Here is a 14,452-nt window from a genome sequence, read left to right as displayed (position 1 = left end):
GAGGGACAGAAAGCTCTCGGACTAAATTGAAAATATCTAAGATATAAGAAACGAGGGTCTGACAGAAAATATGTTTTTTCAATGGAAATCTGTGAAGTTCACACACACAGTGTTGACATGAGCAACTTTTACAGGATGGCTGAGTGTGATTTAAATGTTTCAGTGTTATTAGGGATAAAATCATCTTGATGCTTTTTTTTTATTTTTTATAAAAATTAAATGTTTTAAAACACATTTTACATGTTTATTCTGATAAAAGTTCTTGTTGTTACTGTTCACAAACCAGAAAAGTATAAATCATAGATCAGTGGTGTACTGTAACCAATGTTTAATGAGGTACACAGTTCATTATTTTAGTATGTAGCGGTACTGAGTCAAAGGATCAGTGTCTGGGTGATTAGAAATTACACTATAAAGCACATTACCCAGGAGGTCATTTGAAACTGGTAAACTTCTGGAAAGTTCAATATTCCAGGAATGCATTAGTAATAAGTAATAAGTTCAAAACAGTGCTAATGCAAAATAAGGACAATTTCATCATGGCAGAGAAAAGCATGACAGCAAATTATACTTTTCAGTGTATATTTGGCTTAAAAGCACAATTATAATGAATGCCGGCTGAAGGTGTTTTAGATTATGGGCTGGTCGGTGGTTCAGTTATTCTGAACGGATCCCTATAGTAGCATGTAGTCAGATTAAGGCAGCAAGTTTAGCGGTCCTCTTTGGTATCACAGCTTAACTGGTGCTTATATAAAAATGCTCTAAACTTTTCTTTATTTCTTTCTTTTTTTCTTTCTTTCTTTCCTTTGTTCGGAATTTATATTCACACATTGGGAGTTATGAATTTGTATGTATTTATTTACTTTGTGTATATTTGCTCTTGGTTTGAAGATAGGACATGTCAAGCAGTTTCTCCATGTTGTCACTTGTCTAATTTGACTAGCTTCTACAAAGTATAATTTTATTTGACATTAAAACTATACATGTAATTCAATTACTTCTTACCAAGTGCTATGCATGTTACTGCCAATAATATAACAATGCATTATTTATTTTGTTTACTTTTTTATTTACAGCTTAATTGGTACCACATTAAAGGCACACAGACATATATAAATGTTAAATTATGTACAAATATACATAATAAATAACTCTCATCCACACTAGTACAAAATAAAGCTATGGTGCTCTTCCATACAGTAAAACATTTCAAGGCTTAACACAATTTGTGTGCATATTTTCTCTATGCATATATATATATATATATATATATATATATATATATATATATATATATATATATATATATATATATATATAATTTTTATTTTCTTCTCCAGACAGATAATGAAGATATAACACCCTGCATAATTGCCATGCTGAAAGAAAGTAGTCAAACATGATATTTGTTTTCAAAAGTAACTTTAAACAACATCATTATACAAAAACAAAAAGCTACACTACTTGATTTTCCTATGGGAAAAATGGCATAGACTGTGCGACCCCACAACGTGATTGTCATCAACCACCTTTAAATTGTATTTCAGTAGTGCAATTATTTTCATTTTCTCCAAGGATGCCCAGCAGAGTTTTTGTCCATATCAGAAACAGTGGAGGTAATCAGCAAATGGGTCTGTATAACATGATTTCTGAATAAATTCTCCAGGAGTGTTGAGAATTCCAGGTGAGAGGCCAATTTCAGGCACAATAAATAAGCCCACTCATAATGTCTGACCACAGGGTCAAAACAATAGCCTTTTGGCAGGCTACACAATAAATGTAAATTTAATGGCATCTTGAGGTCTAAATACAACCATTATTTAATATTTAATGAACAAAAACTGTGTTGGGAATGTTTAATTCAAAACTTAGAAAAATCAGATAATGTTTTAACTAATCAGAAATGTTCTGTATGACAGAAGAAAAAAGAAGGAAAACATGTTTTCTTCCATTTCTACAAATAAACAGTGCTTGAAGATCTTTCACATACATAATAAGAGTTACACTGATATAAATGTGAAGTGACTCCTATGCTATTCTTCCCTACCAAACATACAGAGGATGCATTAAACTCAATGCACAAAAAAATGTTGTGGTTTGAAAGCCAATCTTGTCCGAAGACAACACTTTGCGAATCTTTCTGTGTGACTGGAATTTTGTTAGAATGTATAATCCATCATCTGCAATGTCCAATAGCATGTTAACGCTAAAGGTCCACCTGAAATTCGTCTGCAATCAAATGATTGTATTGTGAGAATTGCCTCTACTCTGACATTGCTGCATTATATCTCTCAGGCTAAATCAGAACTCAGAATGAACTGTCAGAAGGCACTTGGGGTATCATTTGTCAAATCACAGCATACAGTGAACTTCTCTCAGTTGAAAGTCGTTTGGTGCTCTAAGACTTCTAAATAGTCTGGTTCGGCATGTAAGTTGGCTTTGAGTTCAAAGTACTCATTTTTAGTTTGTTCCACCATGACCTTCCGTGGCCTATAAACAAGAGTCTCCATTAGTTTCAGCTCTCTGTGGCGGTTGGGGACTTGCATGTCCACCGCCGGTTGTAGCTGTGATATGTTTTTCCTGAGATATTCAGTGAGGCTGAGCTGTTGGAGTTCTCGTTCCCTTTCTAAGATGTTCTTGTACAAAGAGCTTGCATCTCCCAAACTCCCAAACTCAGTGGGGTAATCGGTGATAGCCCTAAACTTCACATGTGGTTCTGTAAGTAGGGATTCACTCTCCTTATCAAGAATGCTGTGGCAGATATGCTTAGGTTTCTCACAATCGTACTCATCTAACTCATATTGTTTGTGCTGAGAGCAGTAACTAGGGTTCCTGCAGACCTGAAGGATTGGGCTACGGGAAGGTTCGTCGTACATGCCGGGCCCTTGACTTTCAGTTACATGGTGGGTGGTCTTCTGCCCATACATGCTATAGTGCAGGTGGATTGGACTGCTCTCACGAGGTTGCTCCTCGGTTTGTTTCCTCTTGGCCTGTCTCTGTCGACGGTGTAGCACAAACACTATGATCCCTGCAGTGCAGAAAATTAAGATCAGAAAGAGGATGAGAAGGCAGAGGATGAGTACCGAGAGTGGCACTGCATCTGTCAGAAACCGGAAGAAGCTGGTGGTGTTGCCCTCTGGCGCAATCGTGACTGCACTATTGTCCTTGGTGTCTCCAGTTAGGGACTTATACGTGACCAAGCCAGGACAGAGAACATCATGCTTCAGGTTTCTAACATCAGCAGTAGACAGTTTTTGAGGAGTGTGGCATAGGATGGTACCCACCACAGTCTCCTTACTTAGCTTTTCTACCCACTGTTTGAGGCTGACCAAATCACAAGTGCAGTCCCAAGGATTGTCCTCAAGATAAATATGCTCCAAATAATTGAGCTGGTCCAACACATTACTCACCGGTAAGTGCATAAAGACGTTTTTCCTTAGGTTCAATGTCACCAAGGGCACATTACGAAATATTTGTGCTGGGAGAGTGTTGAGTAGATTGTTGTTTAGCAACAGGAGCTTTAGATTTGTCAAAGGGTTGAACGATCCAGCCTCAATCACTCTGATGACATTATACTCCAAGTACAAGTATTCCAAGTTGTGAAGGCCAAGAAACATTGTTACCGAGATTTTCTCTATCCTATTTCCATTCAGGTACAACTTTTTCAAATTGCTCAAACTCAGAAAGGTTTCATTGTCAATGTAGTTTATGTGGTTGTTTGCTAAATTGAGCAATTCCAATTTGTCGTACGTCACAAAATCATATTTATATAGTCGCTGTATCATATTCCCAGTCAAAATCAGCATGTTTGGGCTTTGTTCAAGAATGCCTATATCAGATAACCTCTGAATGTCTCGGTCCTCACAGTGCATTAAAAACCCCATACTTTGGGGTGGACAAGAGCACATTGGCATGCAAAATGTACCTAGGCCGTTTGCAGGTGTGGGTATTTTTGAGCCATCGTTGAAATTTGGTATCTGAACAACCTTGGTGGATGGGGTGACAACCAAGTCTAGAGATTTTGATGGCTCTTCGAGGTTGATGTCAACATGGGAGGGGCAAAGTAAATCCTTTTTGACCCTGGTCAAAGAGGTGCCCTTTAGAGCTTTAGGTCTACTGCATTCCACCTCGCCAATGGATGACTGTGCTCGCATGTTCTCAATCCAGACCTTCAAATGCAAGATTTCACAATTACAGACCCAGTCATTGTCCTCCAACAGCAGCTCCATGATACGACCAATATGCTCCAGGAAGCCCACATATGGCAGAGTCTGCAGTTTGTTCCCACGCAGATCCAAATGTGTCAGAGGAACAAAGCGGAAAATGTTGCTTGGAAGGTACTCGATGGAGTTGTCATTTAGGATCAAAACTTTAAGACGGACAAGCTTGCTGAAGGCCCCAGGCTCCACAACCCGGATAAAGTTGGTGTCAGCCTGAAGGTATTCCAAATTTACCAAGCCGTGAAATGTGTCCTCCTTGAGCATGACCAGGAAATTGCTGTTTATGTGGAGCTTTCTCAGGGATCCCAGTGCACTGAACACTCCAGGTTCAAGCTCCTGTATGCTGTTTGCACCAAGATGTAAGGTGACGGCATTCTTGAAAGCATCCATTTCCTCTGCAAGTAACTCCACTAAGTCATTTTTGTATAGATTTAAATGGAAAGGTTTATCTGACGGTACTTTCACATCGGAGATTTTGCTTATGTTTCTGTCTTCACAGTTCATGTACAATTGTCCATCTTTCTCTTCACAGGTGCACAAAGATTTGCAAGCTCCATCGTACAATGCCTTGGGTTCATTATCATGAAAACTAGCACCAGCAAAGAAGAAGCAAATGAAAACGATCCGGGCCAGCATTTTTTTCTTCTTCCTTTTACCTTAAAAGACAACAAAGGGAAGAGAAGGAAAGTTAATTACTAAGTGCAGTTAGAAAACTCATTAAATAACTATAAGCAGAAAACTGAATTATGGGAATCATTGCAAGTTCACAGAGCTGAACCTAATGAAATAAACAGCCTATGATTTAAAGAAAAAAAAAAAATATGTGCATAAATACAGATATTCACAAGTTTACAAAAATATTAAAGCTATTAAAGCGTGTATTAACATATTGCATTTTATAATTGCAAAAAAGCAGTGAGTGGAACACCGGGGCACTTATAACTAACTAACTAACTAACTAACTAACACAGTAATAGTCTTAAATGAATAATTTGGTTGTGTCATTGATGATGATGATAATATCAATGATTATATCACATTACATACTTAGGGAAATAATTAAGTATCTCAAATTACTGAGATAATTACATTCTAATCAGGAAACAGTTTATATGTCTAATAATTTAGCTCAAACAACTGTTTTTTTTTTTTTTTTTTTTTTCACAGTAAAGGCACATTCCAAGTTAATATTATAGATCTATACTCTTCAATAACTGTATTCTATATGTTTTATGTCAACAATTTATTTTAATTATTAATTTATTTATTTATTTATTTTGTGTGTGTGTGTGTATTTCTTTTTATTTTCCAAGGAACTTTACAATTTGAGAAACATATTGGACAAAGTTGATATTTAAATGAAAAATAAATCCCTGGAGCTCTGAACGAGCAATGTCTTCCTCACACAGTTCTACTGAAGGAAAATAACCACACATTATTCTTTGTTATAATGTCATTTAAAATGACATAACACAGTTCCATGCAAATTAACTGAAACAAAAAAATACTCCAGAGTGAGGAATGAACTTCCCAATTGAATTGATATGAAATCAAACACTGAGCAGTCCGGCATGCCACATGACACCAACAGGCTGCATGGGTTTACACCCACCCTGAATGGGAACATCCGTCCTGATACAGCAAATTGGCCTATCTTTCTCTCACACAGTAACCCAAAGCGTAGGCCGAATGAGATATTTTTGAGCTTTAATTGTTTCTCCTGCTGAAGAGTGAGGAGATTAAATTTAGAACAAATGGAGATGCTTAAGAATTCTATCCTGAGAAAAAAATACTTTATAATCTCAAATCCACTAGTAGAGGAAATCTCAATAACATCATGCTCTGATTGCTGAGTTTGAACAGTCAGTACTGTCTGAAAAATTAAATTTCTCTTTCATTTAGCAAATGAAAACAATTGAGACAACGGTTGAGTACAGAAGCATTATGGAAATGTAAAATGAATGTGGATACACTATTATATATATATATATATATATATATATATATATATATATATATATATATATATATATATATATATATAGTTGTAAATAAAACAAAGTTTATAACAGTATTCTTTTCTATAAAAAAAATAAAATAAAAATCACATTTAATTCAACAAACTTTATATTTTTTACTGTTAAATTGTGCAGATAATTTGGTCTGTTCCTGATCTCTTTAATAAATTGATGAAAAATTAAGAGTTTTCTGCATTTTGTCAAACCTGAGCACAATTTATGGCACTCTTAAGATCGCTTTTGATTTTAGGATTATGATTGTTCTTTTTCAATAGAATAGAATAGAATAAAGTAACCTCAGCCAATACATTCATTTGCTTTTAATATAGTTTAATTGTAGGATAATCAAGTGATATTTCTACAGCCAACCTAATTCTTGCATTTTTGTTTCATTTAATTATATTCTGAGATTTCGGATTTCTTGTTGGAATAGCAAGATGATTATAGATCATATGGACAGAGCTTATGTTACAATCATCCAGGATGTTTTTTAAGCAGGTGAATGAACTACACCAAAAAAAAAAAAAAAAAAGTAGACCTATTTTCACTTTTGATCACTATAATTGTTTCTTATTAATTACAAAGAAATGGCTAGAAACATTGAATTAAATATGACATTTTAAAGTATAATGGATACAATCACATTTTCTTGTAAAACATACTCTTTGTTTTATTTACATCTTTGATAAATCTTATTTTACAGTGTACCAAGCCCAGTAACTCAGGTGCTCCAGTTGAAGTGACACATGCAGGAGTTAATGGAAGACATCCAAAGATGTATACTGTATCTACTCCACATCATGCACACATGTATATGCAAAGTTGCCAGTTCCACCGAAAGTTAGACCAGAATGCAGACTTCGGAACAGAATAATCCACAAAATAAATTAAAGCAAATACAAATAACAATCAATGCTATTTTAGTTTAGTGAACCTGTTTATGGCTTCAGAGAGAGCTTCATATATCCATAACAGAGGAAATACAGTGTGCGCTTCTCGCTTCCACTATCTTATCTTGGCATCACAATTCAGTTTCTTTTGTTTAGAGGCAATACATTTTTGCATGGCCCCATTTGTGCTGTTTACTCTGCAATGCTGAATTTAAATTGCTTGTAAGCCTACAGCAACATGCACACCTTTTAACCTGTTAGCCAGCACCCCGACGCCCACGTCCTCAAAGTCCATAAACTCGCACGTGTCAGTGTTTCAGTGTTTACGAATAGATTAAATGAAATGGGACAAATTTAATCTTGACAAACTATGTATCATTATAAAGATCTAAGCCTCAAGCATCGACGACAGATTGCTGTTTTTCAATGGAAAGTTTGTAAAGACTGTATTTGCTACATTTGTGTAAGCAGTACACATAAATACATGAGCAATGGAAACGCTGTACACCAGATCCGTCATAATAACGAGTCATAAACACATCCACAGCTGTAAATCCCGGTTTAGTTAGAAAGGTAAGGGTCCACTGAACGACATCTCATGAAGCACGTTTGGTCCAATGAAGCAATAACGTTGTAATATGGATCATAATTCCTTTGTTTATGTTTTAGTTCTTCAGCGACAGAACTGTTTGTGTCTGTTATGGAATAACTCACGGTCAGAAACTGCATCTTGGTAGTAAAAAAATGGCATGGTTTTGCAGCGTACAGTGTCACAAACAGAATGAGACAATCCACCAGAAAAAAAGAATCAATGACAGGGGAAAGATAGTATATTTGAATTTTGGCGCTCCCTCGTGACACGATCTGACGCACCTGTCAGCTGATGGAGGCGGAACTTATAGCGATCGCCTTTTTCTTTGTTTGTTTTATTTTTCAACCGTTTTTATATATGTGAGAGTGTGTTTTATGATGAATATGAATATATCTGCATGATTACCATCTGTTTGAGTGCAAATCAGCCCAAATTAGCTCGCTATTACTGTATGATCAAAGTAAACGCGTCTATATGAATAGAGAGAGTGGATTATTTAATTTATGGTGCATTTGTGTTATTACCATCTGTATAAGTGGCCATCAGCACATCAGCACTTATTTGCACCGTAATTCATAGTAAATGCTGCATTTCTAGCAATCTCAGGATTTTATGTAACTGGCAAACAAAGTTAAATAGTTTTAATTTTCAGTTTTTTTTTCTTGTTACTCTTATTTTTCTTACTCAAATATTCTTATTGTATTTTTCTAGTGCTCACATAAATCACTTATATGATGTCTAAGTTTCTGTCTAGTGTTTTATAATGAGAAAAAAACAAAAAAAAAACACTATGCAGTGATGTTTAATGACTAAATCCTGCCTAAATTCGCCCATTGGCCTCTGACCATCATGGCCTCCTAACAATCCCCATATCTGCTAATTGGCTTCATCACTCTGTCTCCTCTCCACCAATAAGCTGGTGTGTGGTGTGCGTTCTGGCGCACTATGGCTGCCGTCGCATCATCCAGGTGGATGCTGCACACTGGTGGTGGATGAGGAGATACCCCCCTTGACAATGTAAGCGCTTTGAGTGCCTAGAAAAGTGCTATATAAATGTAATGAATTATTATTATTATTATTATTTATTATTATTATTATTATTATATTTTTTTTTATATTTGGGGGGTGTAGACACAGTCTCATAAAAAATATTTGCAGGAGTCTCATTTTTCATGATATCTTATTCAGATTTGAAATAGAAACTCATGAGACATGTGACTTTCAACCCATTACTTTTCTAGATTGCTCCAGGCATCATTTCATGTATTTTCATATCAAATAAAAATATTTAAGTGTGGTAAAAAAAAATCATGGCACTTCAGTGTCTATAACTTTTAATATTTTTGAGCATTATCAAATCTGGTTGATAAAAAGTAAAGGCCAAAGGGTCTTCTTGCCAAAGACACCAAAATTATGTTTGTAACACACTGAAGTAGGAAGCTGTTACAATTATAAGTTTGGTTGAGCACTTTCAGCTATGAGTCCCATAATGAGGGGTGCTGGCTAACAGGTTAAACCAGCTGCCAAAGAGAATTACAAGAAATACAAATCACATTTTTTTTTTATTATTATTTAATTTAATTTAATTTAATTATTTTTTGGAGCTCATTTGCATCTTAGTAGAATCTCCTGATGCTAAACTTTTTGAAAGGGAAATTATGTTTGATCCAGAGAGGCATTGTTTGTCGACAGCAGGCATTGTCTTGCTTGAGTAGGTTGAGAGAATTGCTGTTGTCTCAGACACAATTCTAAGGGTTGGTCATTCATTATTTATCTGATCAGTAATGAAACACCACCAGAAAAAGTTTGGCCAATGAAGCATGGCAATCATTGACTGTGGTCCTGTCACACAGGAGCAATTCAACTGCTTAAACCAACCACAAAGTCATTTGCATAATCTGCTTACCATGTGCTATTTAAAGGACAGGTACAATTTCAATTTTCCTAGTCTTTTGCAAGTATTGTCTTACCTTTCATGTATTCCGTGGAGCTGGTGTCAAACAGATTCAGTCCTCCGACTTAGAACATGACAAACGTGACATTTTTACAAGACAATGCAGTTAGGGTTGCAATCTCATTCCAGGTAGAGTAATTTAGGTCTAGTGAGCTGCCATTATGTAAGCATTTTAAAATCAGGACACTCAGGCGGCAGAACATTTAACCATCTTGGTGTATTTATAATTGTAATTAATCTCACTTATGCCATGTTTGTTTGCAATGCATTCTTGGATATTTTTCTCTACGATGCAAGAAATGTTGCCTTGGAATTTAGAGAAGAACAAGTTGTCTTAGAAGGCTGCGTAATGTTGTAGCCCATATTTCGGTACAGCCTTAGTGTTGAGATGCCTTTTGTAGGTTTTGGAGCCAATGGATCATCACTGGACATCACATTTGTCACTTGTCATATGATATGAGTAAGGGATAATGTACATCCAGCTGGTTGTTATTGCAGAGAAACCCCTGACAGGGTGAACAGGACTTGTATCACTCTAAAGGGGTTTTTTCTATGATAACAACCGGCTGGGTGTACATTATCCTGCTCATTACATGGCTACTTTCCACCTAAGTAAATAATTAGACACAAAATATTGATTTGAGTTTAAATATTTGAACGCAAAGCTTCCGTGAAGACAGCAGCTGCGAGCAAGCGGCAAGTTCAAACTAGACGGACATTTTAGCGAAACAGTGTAGTCGTATAACTTATTACACAACACTTCGCCACATAAATAATTATGGTGATAAATGGTGTAAGATAAGTTTTAAAATCTTACTAGCTTGTTAGTTATCTTATAATCCATTACAGTGTACAAAACAATCATAGCAAAATGGCATCAGCTGTGTTTGTATGAAATGAGAGAGCAAGTCTGCGATACTCTGATGACTAAATGAAATAATTGTACACAATTTTGAACCAAGTTTTAAAATTTTATTAGCTAAACAAACGCAAAGCTTCCACCAAGAAAAAAAAAAAAAAAACTGTTCCTACCAAGCGTATGGCGCCAGCTTCAGTTACCCGGATGAGCCTGTGTTATCAGCATTTATCGATTCTTATCAAGGGATAACATACCCGCGATTGACCAATCAGAATCAAGTATTCCACAGAGTTGTGTAATAAATTAATTTATCACAGCTAGGAGCAGAAGTAATGCAGTGTTCTTTCTTTCAAATGTGTTGCTGAACAAATGTGCTATAATTATTTCACAGGAATTAGCAGTTAAGATCTACCGGATGAAACCAGATATGCTCACAAAAACAAACATCTGCATGCAACAGATGCACCTCTCCCTGCAAATCAACATCACAACAGGAAGTTGTTCACACTTTTTCTGCTCTCCATTGGATTTTCCCCTTCCCTGACATTTATTCTAATATACCACGCTTCTGTAATCCCATTTTATTGGTACATGCTACAGTTAGTCAAGCATCACTGTAGCTTACACTCTTGGTTACTGATATTAACAAACCTTTAACCCAAAGTATTAAAATTTGGAGCAAAACTCATGCCATTTGTTCTTCAAGTATTGTAAACCAGTAAGCAACCACTCAAACACCTTACCAACAGCAATAGCAAAGCACTAGTAACCACCCTCAACTCCTTAACGATTTGGAGAGTTTTGCATAAAAAAAGCACCATTCATATTTTTTTTTCAAGAAAAAAGTAGTCTGTCTAACAGGTTGTTAGATTACATGTATTCAAGAAACTAACAGGTTGTTAGATTACATGTATTCAAGAAAAAAAATATATAATGCATTGCTTGATCAAAACTTTATATAATTTATTTGATCACTAAAGCAAATTAAGTGAACAAATGGGTCTGACATGGAGTTTACATCTTAAAATGATATAGCACACCATCTCTAGAAAACCATATGAGTCTTCACATCATTGAGCTCTGTGAATTCAGTTTTGCCTCAAGCTTATGAGAAGGACTGCAGCTGATGAGATACACACAGAAGTCATTATAGAGATGTAATCATTTGTTAAATAATCATCACTTCTTACAGTTTTTCAACTTTTTTTTCATTTTATTGTAGATACTCTAGGCCTCAATACCAGACACACAAACCTCAAGAATGGTGACAACCAACACTTGTTAAAAAATATAAGCTCTTTACATCACAGTACAACAAATAACTAACAATAATTATAAAAAAAAAATATTTAAAAAAGTTGAAATTAAGTCAGCAAACAGCAAAACAATAATGCTATAACTGCATATTTTATTCACGCTGCAATGCATGCTGGGAACTCACAAAGCCTTAACATTTCAACAATATGGAATTCTTTGTTCAGACAATTGTGTTTGACTAGTTGGGGCAACATTTGGGGTAATTCTGTTGGTCTGACAAGGATTTTTGTGTAGTTTCAAGAAAATAGCATTTTTCTGTTATTTGAGACTCAAAGGTTTTCGTAAACTGGAAAATGAGAAGTTTCATTTTCTACAGTATAGATGTCACAATTTCTGACACAGCCATTGTCTTCTGTATAAATTATAAATTAATCACATCCTTTATAAATAAATCAAATGTTTCATAATTGATTAATTTTCCATCGTCAACGTTTTACTGAACCATACTGAATCAATTTTCAACTGACTCAAGCTGAATAACGACACCACTGTCTTCTTTAGAGATGCTTACATCAGAGTTGAGCCGAGTGTTGATTCAGTTCAGTTCAACTGAGCTGAATACATAACCCAAACTGAGCTGGATAGTGGCAGAATTTGTCTAATATTTAATGAAGTTTGTATTGTATAAAATGCTAAATAAATAAAGCTGACTTAAATAAAATGCACACAGAGCACTTTGAATAAGATCAAGCCTGGTATTGAGATCTGATGCAAGCTTTTTTTTTTTTTATACACTGGTGTTGTTTGTGTATGTGTCGAGCATGTTAGTGCACAGCTCCAAATAAAGGGAAGCAACCTACAACAGATTGTTGCAGGTTGCATCTGCAGCATGCCACTGGGGGACCTTAACTTCCAGCGCAGGGGAATGAGAAATCAAGAGATGAAGATAAAGAGTGTATACTGGGCTTGGGGCAAAGGGATGAGCGAATCATTGACGCTCCATTTTACCCTGCACAAATCAGTGGGCTAGCACAGATGGCCCCTTTATTGTGTCTATGGTACTATGGAGGAACTGATGTGCTTGCCCCAGGGAGACGCCACAACACCCACATATAAGAACAGAGGCAAAAGAAAATGCCCACAGTCCTGTGTAGCTAATAAACTCATCAACACTTTGTGGAATGTCATATTGGGTTTAGCATTTTTAGATTTTGCTATCATATTAGTTGATTTTACTATTACACATTTCAAATCGCTCATTGCACTTTAACTCATGTTAAATACCTTTTGTCTCTGAGACCTCAAAAAGAAATACCGTTTAAAGTATAGTTAAAATTTGTGTAAATATATATATATATATATAACTTATTAAACCCACATAATAGTCATAAATCTGTTTAGACCATTTGAAACCTCTCTAAACATCATAATATTTTATGTGGACTGCATATCAATCTCTCATGGGCATCTAGAGAGTGTACTGCTCTGTCTCCTGATACATTAAATTAAGACTTACTGTTGTCTGTGTGTGTAGGTATGTCTGGCTGAGTACTTGTAGATGTGTGTGTGTGTGTGTGTGTGTGTGTGTGTGCCTTTGTGTAAATGTGACTTTGAAGGCAAGAGCATCTGTGCTGCAGACGGCACAATGAAGTCACCTGAGTTTCATTTACATGGATTGAATTTGCAGGGAATTAATAAGTAAAATGAACCTTATAAGGTGTCCTTAAGATCACAGTAGACTGTTATGTAAGCAATGTCTATGGTACTTCTGCAATGCTTTCAGATTCATATATATATATATATATATATATATATACACACACACACACACACACACACACACACACACACATTTTAACAGTAGATGCATTAGAAACTGTTTAAAGAAGTGATATGTATTTTTCAGTCTAGGAATTGTGCAAGCATGTATTAATAATAATACTAATAATAATAATAATAATAATAATAATAATATTTAATCGATACAAAATCTATTGCATTTGTTGTGATACCACCCAGTTTACCCTAAACGCCGACACTATAATCACACTCACACTACTTTGACTTTGGATGCACTGTTAGTAAGCCGCTCTTACCCAAATTACGCAGCACAGGAGTCTTTGTAGCTCCACTTGGCCAAGTTATTTGTGCTTTGTGGATCAACCAAATCCACCCGGTTTTGCACCACAAACCGGACGCCTGGAATTCTCAAAACGCTTCCTTGGGACGGAAGAGCCCACCGCGCAAAAAGACGCATGGAACAAGTCCAGATCCAACTTGCTCTCAGCTTTCCATCGTTCAATTTATTTACATGTCCAGTCTCGATTTTCAGATATTTTGCGTCCGCATATTTTTTTAGCTTCTCGTTTCCGTATTCATCTAGTCCAGTGGTTAAGAATAAAAGTCCTCAAATAACATTCAGCTGCCCGCGTCGCTTCGGAGAGCACCTGAAGGAAACACAAATTCTCCAGCCTCTCGATCTGCCAGTGAATTAGCTTGTGCTTGAGCTTCACTTCTCAAGAGCTCCTCCCTCCGTACAGTCAAAGGGGCTATCGTGACTCCACATGGATGAGAGAGAGAGAGAGAGAGAGAGAGAGAGAGAGAGAGAGAGAGAGAGAGAGAGAGATTATATATATATATATATATATATATATATATATAT

The 14,452-nt window shown here is 35.9% G+C and overlaps 1 protein-coding gene across 1 annotated transcript; it reads right to left on the bottom strand.

Moving 5' to 3' along the window:
- Positions 1 to 1,932: 1,932 nt before the first annotated feature.
- On the bottom strand, positions 1,933 to 14,233 carry LOC113101176 (SLIT and NTRK-like protein 6). Its single transcript, XM_026265609.1, has 2 exons — positions 13,887 to 14,233; positions 1,933 to 4,876 (listed from the first exon to the last, which is right to left on the bottom strand). The coding sequence occupies exon 2, from the start codon at positions 4,854 to 4,856 to the stop codon at positions 2,376 to 2,378; it is 2,481 nt and encodes an 826-aa protein (XP_026121394.1). The 5' UTR covers positions 4,857 to 4,876; positions 13,887 to 14,233; the 3' UTR covers positions 1,933 to 2,375.
- Positions 14,234 to 14,452: the final 219 nt, after the last annotated feature.

This window comes from Carassius auratus, chromosome 1 (assembly GCF_003368295.1).
Source record: "Carassius auratus strain Wakin chromosome 1, ASM336829v1, whole genome shotgun sequence".
Taxonomy (NCBI): Eukaryota; Metazoa; Chordata; class Actinopteri; order Cypriniformes; family Cyprinidae; genus Carassius; species Carassius auratus.
This window is presented reverse-complemented; position numbering and strand designations above follow the sequence as displayed.